Source organism: Phoenix dactylifera, unplaced genomic scaffold (assembly GCF_009389715.1).
Source record: "Phoenix dactylifera cultivar Barhee BC4 unplaced genomic scaffold, palm_55x_up_171113_PBpolish2nd_filt_p 000007F, whole genome shotgun sequence".
Classification (NCBI taxonomy): Eukaryota; Viridiplantae; Streptophyta; class Magnoliopsida; order Arecales; family Arecaceae; genus Phoenix; species Phoenix dactylifera.
In genome coordinates, this window is record NW_024067666.1 from 1,617,653 (window position 1) to 1,632,538 (window position 14,886).

Genomic DNA, 14,886 nt, shown 5'->3' on the forward strand with positions numbered 1-14,886 from the left:
GTGTTGATCAGGTTTATGCAGATAGGAGCATTTTTTTTTTTTTTTGAGGGGGAAATGAAGTGAAGAACTTTCCCAATCATTTATTATTAATTTGTGGGTTGGAAGGGAGGTAAACAACCAGTAAGAGAAAAGTAGGAGAGAAGGGCTTGGGAGGAAAGGCATGTTGGATGTTTCTTTCTATATTATTTTTCAGAAAAGTAAGGCAGGAGTGTTTTTCTTTCATTTCTTTCTTTTCTTTTTCTTTTTCTTTTGGCCACCATCCTACCTACTAAAAGTAAAAAAATATCTCATATTTAAACGAAACAAGAAATTGCATTTGTAATTGCATAAGCTAATGTTGTTTCATTATAATAAGCCTAATATCGTTAGACAAGAACCAAAGTGAATTGGAGCAAGCTTTTGGGTGTGCGGAAGATATATTGCTTTCGTCATGTTGTATTGCATCATTTTTCTACATGCCTTGTCAACTAGTCTAAAGTCATATTAAAGTAATTGATGATTTTGCAAGGTCTACTAACGCAACAACTCTATTCAAACCAGCCGAAACACGTTCGTTCTCGAATGGTCAGAAAATAAATATTTTTTAAGAGTAAAGGATGGAGCAAAGATTCCATAAAAGAAGATGCATATCGAAATTAGGTCAGCCTCCTTGCTTCCACCACAAACATCAGAAAAAAAAATTTCCATCATTTTTCCCTCTCCAAATTTGTTGAATTAAATCATGGAGTCGGATGGATTAAGAAATTCAAGACATACCTAGTAATATGTCTAAATATGCAAGGTACCTTTCATAGCATAAATTGAAGTTAGTTAAGAGTCTTTAAATTTTGTTCATTTGTCCATGCATTTGGTTGGATGGGGAAAGGGTAGTCAGACCTTCTTACGGTAAGTTGTTGATTTCTAAGATATAAAGGAAACTTTATTGAATTGCTAATGCTTTCCCATGTAATCTAGAATCAAATACAAAAAAATTAAACCATGAAAGCTTTTCATATGCTTTTTCTTCTTTTGATGGAACTTAAAAGAGACGGCGTAGCGAACGTAAGAGACTGAACGGGGTTGGTATTCTCACGTCCTTTCTACGTTGTTGTTCTTCATTGGATGATTCTATTAGTAACCATGCGTTTTTTGGTCTCCTATGACTCCCTTTGAAAGCGTACGGTGGATTCGCGCTGTTTCTTTCTGGAACCTTTGCTTCCCCACTTCGCACGCAAATTGCTCGATAAAATGCCACCTCATAGTGATAAGGTATTGGCGAACGTTTTTTTTTTTAAAAATATTTTTCCATACGTGTGGTAAGGCTCTAAGGCGGTTGAACGGACGGAATCCAGGACTTGCACGTGGTACTTTAACAAAATACATTAATAGCCTAATTATGAGCTTTGCCTTCGAAACTTTCACTTCGACCCTTGGAAAGATGAAAATTTCCATCAGACATTGAAACTTTCTCATGGATTTTTTCTTAACAAGATTTCGTACGTACGCTTCTCGTCGCTGTGTTCGTCGCCTCCACAGCTACCTGATTGGCTGCTTGGTTTCCTTCTCGGAATGCAAAGAAAGCCCGCTTCCATGCATTGTATCTTTCAAGATTGGATTGGTGTAGTTATCCATGAAACAACCTACAAGATTACACCCGTCGGTCATCGGTGTACATCAACTAAAAAAGATAAGAGAGCCAGCCAAGAGAGAGTATTCAAATGAAACATTTTACGCAGTCATTTTGTCTTTCATTTTAAAAAAAGGTACAGGAAGAGGAGGAATACATTCAAGAAGCTATTGGAAGGAAGGAAAAAGGACTGGAAATTGAAGAAGAATGAGGAAATGTAAAGGCACTAAACACACCTCAACTTCACCTGGCAAGGTTTAATCTGAGGGCAAATAAACCATTTGTCCCTCTACTCAATCCCTGCTTGATGATGGCTAGCTACTTCATGAAACTACTAATAACCAAAGAGTGCATATTTTTGTGTTTGATTCTCTGTGGCCTTCATCGTGTCTTTTAGTGATCGGTTCTTGCAATAAAACATTATATGGTTCTTGCATTTCATTGGTGCCATCAAGTGCTAAGGTCAGCAAAAACACTAACTTTCGACAAAATGGAATCTATGGATTAGTCGAGAGATATCAAAAATTGATATTTCTTAAGAACAAAAAAAGACATTAGAGAGATTGATATACAAAAATTAATACGTAAATTTATTTTTAAAAATAATGAATTTTGAAGATATATACTTATACAAATAAATATTCGAACATACAAAGAATTAAATACATATATAAATACATAAAGGCAATAAAAACGATAGCCGCTGCAACATCTTCCAGAAAGAACCTTCGAAGTTAGCTTTTGCCATCTTCATCATTTCACTTTCCATGTTTCTTTGTAGACGATTCGTTGGCTCGCTAGTCCCTTCGGTGGCATTTTCCGGCCTCGGAAGGAACTCAAAACTCCCAATCGCCCAAAATGGGCGGTCGCCTCTTCGAAGTAGGGAATGGATGGAGTCGGCAACACCCCACGACCGTGCCGTCCAATTATTAGCTCGCCGACCAAAATTGTCTCACTAGACCATTTCATAGTTCGGACATCGAGTTACTTTCAGTCCGTTTAATACATGTCACTGTTGACCAATCTCCACGAGGTCAGATTCCAATCCATGGACTCGAGCTAGCCTGTTTATCATCACATAATTTAATAGAAACATACTCGATGAATCCGATTGGATTATAGAAGAAGAAAAGGTATCATTTATAGTGGAATTTTTTCACCGCAAAGTGTATTGAATAGCCATCACATCATCTATCTCGAACTGATGATTTTTTTCATCCCTGTTACGTGTTCTGTGGTGAAAAATCGTACCGTAGAGTATTTGAACTCTCAAAAGAAAGACATCTAAAACTCTTTAGGATTGGGATATATTTTCATATCAATGTTAAAAGAGGATAACTTATCCCCACAAATTGAAATATTTTGCTTCTGACAACGATATGAAACCCACAGCAATCGCGAAAACTTATTTAATAAATGACCAATTAATCATTTTGTCAGCAATGATGAGATGACGAGCTCAAAGGCAGCAAATAGTGTCATCCACATAGGATTGGGTGCATGGTCTAGGTGTCGCCCTCGCAGGCTTAATAGTTATCCAAATGAGTCGGGAAGGCCGATGAAGACCATTAGAATAATAAAAGGGTCAAGAGCTGAAGAGTTTGAAGTTCAGCTTTGCAAGCAGTTAGTTTGACTGCATGAGCGGCGGAGAGATTTTGACCTTTAATTTATAGGTGCAATCAATAAAAGTTGAGATTATGTATCTGTTTCCAGATAAGCATAAGGTGCTTAATATGATTGTTCTCTAGATAAATCTAAGCAAGCTAGATTTTAAGCTATGACATTGAGAGCTGCGTATACTCTCGTCAACCAGCTAATGATGTAAATGGTGTAAAATATATTGACAATAAATTAATTGGCTTCTAGACGAGTTCTACAATTAAGCTTTGGTTGCTTTTCACCTTTGATGGCTAGGTATGGTAGATTTATTTGCTACCATGACATTAGGATGGTATATAATCTAGTCAACCAGCCAATGATGTAAATAGTATTATATGGAATCATTTGAATGCGAGAGCAGGAGCAAGTTTGAAATATGCATCCGCCTCAAATGCCGCACTCTAAAACAACATAGTTTTCTTTCTTTTTATTATGGTAAATCGAATTTGTTAAGCCAATCTAAAATAAAAACATTCGTGGAAATCACCAAATAAAATACTAAAAAATTCAGTGGAAATATTTGACAAAGTCGTCCATAACATGGATCCAATGTAATTAGTTATACATAACGCCACCCAATCTACAGTGTTGTTTGCTTCTCCAAAAGATTGTAGAGCTACCCTTATTTCTAGCAATATTGTCGAAGCCGATGTGAACCAATCTCAACGGGTATGAACTAGATAACTATCTAACAACCGTCACAGAATCTCCTTCAAAAATTAACAGCATAGCTCTTTTTCACCCCGTCGGTTTTGATGTTCTATTAGCTTATACATTGTCATGGAATTTTGGTTCCAGCGCATTATTTACTCTCTTAAGGAGCAGCCCTGCAACCTCATTTGGTTAACGTTTGGTGATTCGGATCCTGCTGATGGAGATGTGTGATCACCCACAAGATCTCCTGCTGCTGCAAACTAAATTTTGCGAGTGACATCAATTTTGATGCTCCTGCTTTTGCTCCTCTATTGTTGCAAGTGCGTCTGATTCTATTTTTTCACCAGTATCAGCTTGTCTTCTCCATTCAGTTTTCTCTGTTCTTGGATTGTAATTAATCTTGTTTCTTTCTTCTCGAATAAAATTTGATGACTAATGTGGCTCATTGCCCACTGGCCTCCTTTTACTCAGAAATTATTGAGAGCATTAGTCAATTTTGTGTTTCTCAATGAGATGGTAAAGCCGGACAAAGAGTGCCAATTATTAATACGTGAACACTTAATGTTTTCTTTTCATTAGCTATCAATCATGATTCTTAACTTACTGTTCTTTGTCCTGTGTTCTAAAAGTCAAAAGGAATAATCTCTCAAAAGATCTCCATAAGATGTTCACATGGCAATATTGATTGCTCTAATGTAGCCGCTTGCTTTAAGCATTTTTCATGTGACGACATGATTGCTATAATAGATTCTCAATGTCCTGCTAGATACGTTGAAAGTGGATGCGATGTGCAAAAAATTTATAGCGCCTGTCCCTTCGAACATGCTACTTGTTATCTTTGCAAGAGCTTTGATAGCAAGCAGTACTTTCTGAAGCTGACGTTCAAATTGGTTAGTTTGGCAGAAAGGAAGGAATATATCAAATGATAGAGAGAGTGTTATTGGGAGAGAAGGGGAGGGTGTTGCAACCACACCATCATTCGAGTCTCGGATTCTAACAAAACTCTGCAGTTAAACATGCTTTGACTGGAGTAGTATTAGGATGGGTGAGCTTTCAAAATGTCCTCAAGTTACACTCTTTTTTCCTTTAAAAAAAAGAAAAATAAAGGGCTAGCATTGCATTTTAATGTTTCTTTGCTACATTTACAAAATAAAAGCCTATTTGAATATTTCTATGGGATTGAACAGAAAATCCTACAAGAATCAGATCTGTTGGCCCGCCTAGCTCGTAATTATAAGAACATGCCCATATCCTAGCCTTTGGACTACATTAAAAAAAAAAAAAACAAGCTATAGAATTTTTTTCTCTTTCTTTAGGTTTTGAGCTAGAAGGTGCTGAGCTATGCATGAATAGACAGCTCAATTCACGAATCCTACAGTACTTTCAGTCCGATCCTACAGAACTATCCAAATAGACCCCAAGGTGATGCCTTTTCCTAAGCTTTATCTTTAGATAATATATAGCCTAGGAGATAGAAAATAGGAGAGTGACTTATCTGAATTCTTCATGTTCGGATCATACATATGTTCAAACAAGTCAACTAAATTGTTAATTGGCTATCCAAAGTTGGCAACCCTATCATTTGGCTGAGAACTAACCTTAAGCTAACCTGGTTCTGGCCCATATAGATTGTTCTGCTGTATGCTTTCAAGAAATATCAGTGCTAATTAAGCAAAGACTTTGACAACAAAAGAGAAAAAGATAAAAGAGTTACATGAAGCAAGAAAGTGACATGGTAGACTTGGATGTCACTTCCTGCACATCAGAAAGATGCAAATCTATTTTTACCTTCCTCTCCTCTGCCTTTCGAGTATTTCTGAAAAAATACTTAAATTTTTCATATTTCCATGCTCCTAGATATCAACCCGAGACAGTATCTTAGCTGTAGCTATAGTACTGTTGCTCCATTTTCATATTAATCATTGATATTATTGACCATATCATTTCACCATGTTAATTTTCTGGTATGTCTGCAAGCCTAAATAAATTTCTTGTAGTATATTCATATATGGTTATCATTAGGAGATAAAGGAAATAAAATTATTGACCTTTCTCTTGTTGCCCAAGTCCACATCCTTCTCAGGCTTGAGTCTTTTGCTAAATGCCACTTCCAAAACTTGATTACTCTGATCAATGCAAATCTCACATGTAGTAAGGTCATATCTCATGCTTCCACACAATTTTCTATGATCCACTGAAACAAGTTCCTTGAACTTGCAAGTGACTTCAATCTGCCCTTCCATCTGGGGATTATAAGTCATAGGAATGCAGTTTACTGCCCATCTTCTTCCACAAGTCTAACCAAAATGGTTTACAAAATTAATCTCCTCCAAAACAAGGGTAGATGGAATCTCATGAAATCTTACACACCTAAAGAAGTTGTAAGCAACATCCACTGCACAAACTTTCTTAGAGCAAGGAAGAGAAGATGAAAGCTTGGAGAATCAGTCCCCCGTCATGAAGATGAGTTGAACTCCTAAGCAATTTAAATGAGCTAGTGAGCTGTGAACAGCAAGTCGATTCATTCTGATTCATCTCTCTGGAGACTAATCGAATAAAGTCAAAGTGACTTTGAGCCTTAGACCTCAATAACAGGGGTTCTAGGTAAGGTATACCGATGCACAACCATGAGCTTAGTTCATTGTATAATTAAATACAATAGAACCCTGACTACCATGATCAGCTGAGCTGAGCTTTCTAATCTTGAAATAGAACCTGCACAAATCTCTCCGAACTTCTTTATTCATCCATCCATACAAATCTTGAAGCGACCATTTCATGATCTAATGATGGATTCGTGCATCAGAAGGTAAATCCTTACACGTATCCATTTAACAACTGTTAGGGTTGTATCTAGATCACTCGAAAGAATGATTGATCTTTTTTTTCACGATGTGGGCCATGAGATCGAATCCTGCACAAATCTTCATTCATCCTTCTACAAAGCTTTCAAAGCGACTTTTCCACAATCCAACGATGGATTCATTTGAAGGAAGGTGAACCCTCCTTTCGCCGCCTAAAGATACAACCCTGTCCATTTAACAAAGGTTTAGGTTGTATCATTCGTGCAAAAGAATGATTGATATTGGATCGCACCCGCACAACTCTCAATGCACTCCGAACTCCTTCATTCAAACCATACTGAACCGAATAGTGTAGATTCCATTACCAGAAACCATCTAACGTAATGAATCTCCCGAGCAATTGTGGGCTCGCCCCTGCTTCTTGCACCACGTTGAACCCTAGAACCTGCATGCCACGGATCAGCAGATTAGTGTTGCTGCTCGTAAGCCCACTGAGAAGTAGCAGATAAATGTTGCTCGAAAGCCCACTGAGAAGTAGACTCTTTGATCAGATCCTGTGGAGGGAATACATATTTGGGTTACGTACAGGCCTTATATGACTTGGTTAATTTTTGGGAAGAAAAAAGCAGGGTTAGTGCCCATTACCTCCCTTCTGGATGATCGATCCTTCGTCTCTGGCCAGCTCTCTACAACCACCATGCAACCCTGATATCATCCAAGTAAACAGAATCCATGGGAGGTTGAAACTGGAAGAATGGCGGCAGGCGAACGCCATTCCTACCATCAGGCACACTTCCGGAAGGAACAACGTATTTTGATCCCAATTCTACTCACAATTCCAAAATTTTTGTCTCTTTCCTCTTCAGCCTTCACTGAGACGAGCCCTCCGGAACAAAGTTGCTGGATCGCTGACGGGGACGACAGCAATGATAGGGGGTGGCATTCTCGGAGTAGCAGTGGCAGGGGAATGGCGAGGAAGAGAACAGGGTAGGAATACCCTGAGCCACCTTATACCCACAAAACAAGAGGATTCTAATTCTAAAAGTAATTTTAAGTTATCACACCGATGGTCATGCAACGAAATTAATTCCCTGGCTTCCAAACGTTAGTTCAGAAATCTATGTTAAAATTTTTTAAAATAGAGGGACCGTAGGTAAAAGTTGCAAATCTATTTTCACCTTCCTCTCCTCCGCTATTTGTGTATTTCCAAATAATTTATTGAGATTTTCATATTTCCATCGATCTGGCTCTCTTTGTGGGCTGGGTCTCTTTGTTGATGAGCTGCCACCTGGAGAAGTGGTGCACTTTTGTGTTCCAGTAGATGGGCTGCTATTGTTGCTTGGTCCATTGGGCGCCTTATATTTGCTATTATTGGCATCACCATTGCATTCATTAATTTTGATAAGATGTGTAGAAGCCTGAATAAATTATACACATAAGAATATAGTTACCTATAAATTAATTTAAGAGTATATAATAATAATAATAATCTAACAATATTATTATTATAAATTAACTATATAAATTAATTATATAAATAAACTATAATATAACAATAATTATGTGTGGAATAAATTAACTATATTCGTATAGAGTTGCCTGTTAGGAGGACGCAGCCCATCAAATCGGGAAACGGTGCCCTAGATGTTCCCGTCCGGAGTATGGAATGCGAGTGACACGTGGCATCGTAACCTAATTGGAGCAGAGGCAAAAAAGTTTCCCGCCATAATCCCCCTACCTCCACTCTCAGCTCCCGTTTCTAGTTCTAGAAGGGTCGAAGGCAGGGAGAGACTCCGACGGGAAAAAAGAGAGGAAAGGGAGCCGAGTGGTGGTGGGAGCCGATGGGGAAACGGAGGTATTGGCTACTGAAGACGGAGCCCAAGGAGTGGTCGTGGGAGGACCAGCGATCCAACGGCGGCATGTCGCAGTGGGACGGCGTCAAGAACCGGCAGGCCCTGAAACACATGAAGGCCATGAGCAAGGGCGACCGCTGCTTCTTCTACCACTCCGGCCCCTCCGACCGCCGGATCGTCGGCGTCGTCGAGGTCACGCGCCCCTGGTACGCCATCGCCGGCGAAGAGGGTGCGGTGGACCTCCGGGAGGTGGGGGAGATGAGGCGCCCCGTCCATCTCAAGGACATCAAGGCGGAGGCGGCGATGAAGGGCTTCGCCCTCCTGAGGCAGCCCCGCCTCTCCGTCGTCCCCGTTCCGGAGGACATCTGGGAGCAACTCTGCGAGATGGGCGGAGGTTTCGCTGACGACGAGGAGGCGACGCCGCCGCCGGCGGAGGAAGAAGAAGATTGACGGGAGGTACGCCGTATGCCGCTTCTTTCTAGGCTAACCTAAGGAGTTCCGGAAGGCACGCATAGGGTTTTCTATGCGGGGTCAGATCTGTGATCTAGGGCAGCCCCTTTGTTTTTTTTGTTGTTGTGATTAATAAAATTGTAGGTAGATTACAATAGCTACGGAAAAGTGTAGTAAAACAGAATACGAAGCATTGATCTCTAATAATTTCGGACTGGAACTAGGCTTGCTACAAAAACTATGATCCTAGAAAAGCTTAAAACATAATAAAATAATATGAAATAACTTATCTTGATTTTAATTATTTTTTATATTCGTTTTTTTATGTTGTCTTGCCTTTTTTTTTTTTTTTTTTTTTAACTGAATCTCTGAAACGCGAAGCAAGACTATCAAAACTATGATACGCTGAACTGGCCTATACCGGCTATTCAGCTCGTACCGGACTGATCCGATTCTGCAGTGAAAAACGATTTGAGCCCCATTGGGGCCGGAACCGAGCAGTATAGGGCTCGTACCGCTTGAATCGGCCGGTACAAGAGCGCACGGGATGGAACCAGTCCGATTCCAACTGGTTCTGCTGGTTCGACCCGTGCAAACCGGCATCGAGTCCTGTGGCATTAAATGCCACAGGGGGATGCCACATCCCGCTGTGGCATTTGCACACGACGTGCTATTGGCCGGTTTGGTACCGGTCCAAATCGGTACTGTACCGGTCCGATAGGCGACTGGTATGTCTGCTGGTACCAGTACGGCTTATCTTGATTAAAACTACCAAAATTGCTGAAACCGACCCTATACGGAGGACTAAAACTGAAACTTTTAAAACCTTGCATTGCGCTACCATACTATGTGGATAAGTTGTTGGTGCTTGTACTTAAAACCCTTGATGTAGATTACTGTAGCTCTAGGGAAGCGGTCTTTGAGACTTACTAGTGTGTTATCAATCACTCTCCCTTGTGAGTTCAGTTTGCTGTCATCCCTACTTGATGAGGGTTGGCACATGAAAGGAAACCTCCACCGGACACTTAAGAGGAAGAAATTCACAATTTCTGTCCATGCATTGAGGCCTCTGAAAAGCCCTTTCCTGCAAATGATATCGACTTGTGGATCCATCCTTGCTAGATCAAGTCACGTCCTGACTGATAGCATTTTCTGTGTGAAGTAAATCACTTTTATCAATCATTTTTTCTTCTTAGAAATTTGTAACCAGTCAGCAAAAAGAGAATGGCAGAATCGATCATTTTTTCATGTTGTACAGGTCCTTTTGATATATGACAGCCAGGAATCTGGAGCATAGTTTGATTTTTTTGTAGACATTTATGTGATTGATGTTGCATAAAAAGATTGTTCTAGGAAACTAAAACATATCCTGGTTTTGCATTGAAGTTACTAGATAACAGAGCCAAGTATCTGGTTCTTGATTTATTTTTTACCTTCTGAATGATGTGGAGCTGTTCATTTTTGATGTGGTTGCAAATATGCATGAAACTAAAGTTACTTTCAATCATAAAATTCCGAGTAGTTGTCGTTCTTGTTTTTGTCAGCATTGTTGTTATTCTATTTTTCCACTAAGAAAAACGGTGAGACTGCCACTTCTCATTTCACTGAAATGATGGAAAAATACATATATTGAACACTCCGGAAAACCCCTCTGGAGTTTGGGACATGGAAATTCCTGATGAAAGATTGGTTAGCTAACTAGTCAATGGCCCTGTTTGCATGGTTTTTTTTCCCCTGGTTACGATATAGCATCAATGACTCCTGATGTCTGTTTGAATATACCCTTTTTGTTATGTTGGAATCGTCGGGTTTCATGGCCTCTAAATAAATTAGTAATTTGTGCAGTATTGGAGTGGTTTCTGGGAAGTTTATATTCGGACCTCCTCTTGAGGAGTACTGGACAAAGAAGCAGCAGGTAGAGGCAGCAAAGCAAGGGAAAGCAGAGACCAGTTAGCAGCAACCTGAAGAAGATTTTGATGTCCTGTATTGTATAGGGGAAGAAAAGGGCTATGCTGGTATTTTTGCATGTTTGAAATATCTAATTTTGCGTGGTACAGATGATGGATGATGCAGCTAGCGGTTCTTTTTCGTGCATCAATATATATTCTGCCACATATTTGCCTTGTGCATAAGATGAAGCTCTAATCTAATTCTCTTTTGTGGGGATGGTAATTTCAAGGAGTGGCTTGTTGCTAGCCTGTTATTTGAGCCTGCCATGGCATTGAATCTAGTTCCGGTCGTTATAGAATATTCAGTGTGATGCCTAAAATACTTGATATTTTTGGACAACAAAAGGCAAATTTATGAGAAGGTTATCCAGCCTTTTATATTAGTTTTCCTTTTTTCTGCCTTGGTTCTAGCTGTCTTCATGTGCAGCTGATTGGTGGCTGCTAGATTGCTCAAAATCTAGCGGTTTGATTTAACGGTACGATATTCATTACAGCACTTGCTGCAGGCTCTAACCAAAATGTTCGGAAAATTGCAGTAACATTCCCCCCGATGTTTGGTCAAAGTTTTTGAAAGATTTCAAAGTGGTAACGGATTCAATGGAAATAGCAATACATCTCATCCATTGAGAATCCACGAGGTCCTCAAAGGCCATCTTATTTCACAAGATAAAAATCGGATGGTCTCTCTCTCTCTCTCTCTCTCTTCCCACGCCTCTGCTTCTTATTTGATTTAGGGTTTCTGGAATGCAGGAACAACGGTTATTGGAAAGGAATCATCGGAGATCACATGATATCTCACATGTTTCAGAGCATTTTGGCATCAGAACTTACACCCTACTAGTAACTAATGCTAAAGATAGGTTTGGTCATTAAATAATTTTATGCTACCCGTGACGGTCATGGGACACTATTTTGTTAATGAAGATTAATGGTAGAACCAATTTAGAAGATTTTAAAAATTTGAAAGGTTAGTTAGGTGTTTTTCAAAATAGAGGGGGTGTAATGGTGTGTCCCTGTATTTTTTTTAAAAAAAAATAGTTTAACGGAAGCTGAGGGGAAAAGGAGTTTTATTTGGCATTTATAGTGCTAAATTGTTTTACAGATATTAACACATAGGCCCCGTTTGATTCCAAATTCGAGGGACAATTGTTTTGGCTGATGAAATTAGGCCAAATTCCATAGCATGATAGACATTTATAATTAAAAAATAAATTACTGACATTACTGCTGTTATTTCTCAGATAAACGCTAGGTTTGACTCGAGAAATGTTTCAAAGAGCTGCAATACTGTAGAGCAATGTATTATATGTAAGGACGTAAAAACCCCTCCAAAGTTAGATAAAATTGAATGATCCATTACAGCCACAAGGAATCAGGTTTTATTAAATGTAGTTATCTCTATGCCATCATAAAATTTGTATATCCAGCTCAGGAAAACAATATTCAGCTTCAGAAAAGATAAAATAATGCTTATACTAAGAGGAACACAAACATGAAAACAACCAACCATAAGTTGGGCAAAATCCATGTTCTGAAAATGGAGAATTTGAATTGAACTAACTTGTTCTATTTCATGAAATAAATTCATATAAATACTGGAATATTTTGATTCTCTGAAATCCTAGCAGTGACATACCAATGCACTGCCTTCACATTTAGACAACTAATGAAGTGCTGCATATCTGAGGAAATTTAAATTCATGATATGTAATGCTTCAACTATAATTCACTGTAAGGTAAAACACCAGGTCAATAACCAGTCATAAAAGTATATACAGTCGTTGGAGTCTTCTCAACTTAAGCCTTCTCTCATCAAATTTGTGTTCAGCAAAAATTATCATCCTAATCTAAATCATCTTCCATAGTTTACCATGGATTCAACATTCATAATTTACTACGAATATATTGCATGACTTATCATTTCTGTCACATTCATGACTTGGATGCGTAATAATGTCAGGCCAGCAACTTGCAGAATTGATATCTTTAAAAAGGAAAATTGTTTTGATATTTTCCAACCTTTCAAATTAAGTGCAAGTATTTGGTGAGGCATCATACGCCTCCTGTGACATACCAACTCTTTTATATATTTTAAATCGTTGTGACATAACCACCACATGCTATCAAAAAGCACAATTTTGTCTAGCATTTGGAACAATCAGATGATCTAAATGTAGAATGAAGAACATAAGAGGATTAACATATTACTTCACCCTATTTTAGTTTGAGTAAATGTCACTTCTGAAAGAATGATGATAGCCAATAATTCAAATTCAAACAGAGACAAAATAGGTACAATTAACCAGTGAAGCCATGGCGATACGTGTACAGTAGATAGAACTTAAAAATATAACTTGATGGTGCTTCAGTGGCAAGCTAGTGAACACCACTAACCCAATATAGGCAACTTTGATTACAAAGTGCTAAATACCTTAAGAAACAGTATATCAACAGTTACCCTAACATATCATGTCTGTTGCTAGAAAAGCGTTTAAATCATGTCATACTTAACATAGACATGTATATTATGGAAGAGACACATTGAAGCTTCAAAGGTACTGCAAAACGTGATAGCTAGCAAGCATACTGGACATTTGTATAGATCATCGCTCTAGTGACTGGCATATACTTGCAGTATCACTATGTCTACAAACATATTTTTCATAACAGAGCGCTAATATTGGTTACCTGTTCACCAGGACATAAATTTAAAAGTTACTTACTATAATAAGGTACAGGTGCAGTAATGGGTAAGGAAGCACCCAAAAATTAAAAAGAAAAAACAAAATGACAATAAAGTAGGTGTGAGACTGTGAGATTGAGAAAAGAATTTAAAGAAGCACCTAGAAAGTGGGTCTGGGAAAAACAATCTACACTCTGCAGATATTCTGCAACAATAGTTGCATCTGAGGTAGAACATTCGGACTACAAAGATGTAATGTATAATCATTGTAATCTTTTCTCCATCACTTAATAAGTCTTACATTAAAGAAAAGAAAAAAAAAATATTTACAATATTGATGAATCAGACTTGTTTCATTAACTCCTAAAGGCTATTATATTCATCATCCCCTGTCTCGGCCTTCATCAGAAGTGCACTGACTGAGATATAATGTAATCTTGAGATCTGGAGAAAAAAACATAACAGCAAAATTCTCTGCGGACATTTTTATGATAGACTTGTCCTTTCCATCCAAACCAAAGGGAGCCCCTCAGGCTATCTATAGGCCGCTGCAGGCGGATGTGGAAAGATGAGCAAAATGCAGTGTCTTGGAACGAGTTTTACAGGTTAATATTGGCAGGGGTTTAGGGTTTATTGACTAAAATGTTGAAACATGGCTCCTGTGCTTTAGAAATTGTAGATCATACAGTCCTTGGACTCTTCATGGCTTTGTTGGGGTAAAAGCTAGTGACTGACAGACTGATCCCTTTAGATGACCTTCTAATATGTCATGATGTAGGAGAAACAAAATGTGGCTAGGCTGACAAACAAGGTTACATTTAATAGGACTTATAACCAGGTATGGATTTGATTAGCACCTCAATCAAGTTTTCACAATTCATGGGACGGCTTGATTCAAGATGAAGAGAGAATATTTAAGTGACCTGTTCTCTAGATGACTGCTGGATTTAGCCTAGCCCTAATCTCCATCTAATATGGTCTGCCAACTCTAAAGATAAATAAAAGAGCCATGCCAGTGCCAATGACTGGAAAGAGGTATACGTAACTGACCAAAGGTCTGATGACCTTCATAAATCATAATTGAGGCACGGAAATTGCTTCATGTGTGTATTTTATCATTCAAGGGAGAAACATGTCAAACACATCTTTCCTTCAATGTAGTGGAAGGTGATGATGGTAAATTGGGTCATATGAGAAAGTTCTAAATCTTGTGCCATATCAAAACGAA

The 14,886-nt window shown here is 38.6% G+C and overlaps 1 protein-coding gene across 1 annotated transcript; it reads left to right on the top strand.

The window, feature by feature from the left end:
• The first annotated feature begins 8,387 nt into the window (after positions 1 to 8,387).
• LOC103712284 (thymocyte nuclear protein 1) lies at positions 8,388 to 14,666 on the top strand. The gene is made up of 2 exons (XM_008798762.3): positions 8,388 to 9,032; positions 10,872 to 14,666. Exon 1 carries the CDS (start codon positions 8,565 to 8,567, stop codon positions 9,024 to 9,026), a length of 462 nt encoding a protein of 153 aa, XP_008796984.1. The 5' UTR covers positions 8,388 to 8,564; the 3' UTR covers positions 9,027 to 9,032; positions 10,872 to 14,666.
• The last annotated feature ends 220 nt before the right edge of the window (positions 14,667 to 14,886 follow it).

Excerpts from the sequence above, each read along its gene's own strand:
- LOC103712284 (XM_008798762.3), top strand. The coding sequence starts at position 8,565 with ATGGGGAAACGGAGGTATTGGCTACTGAAGACGGAGCCCAAGGAGTGG.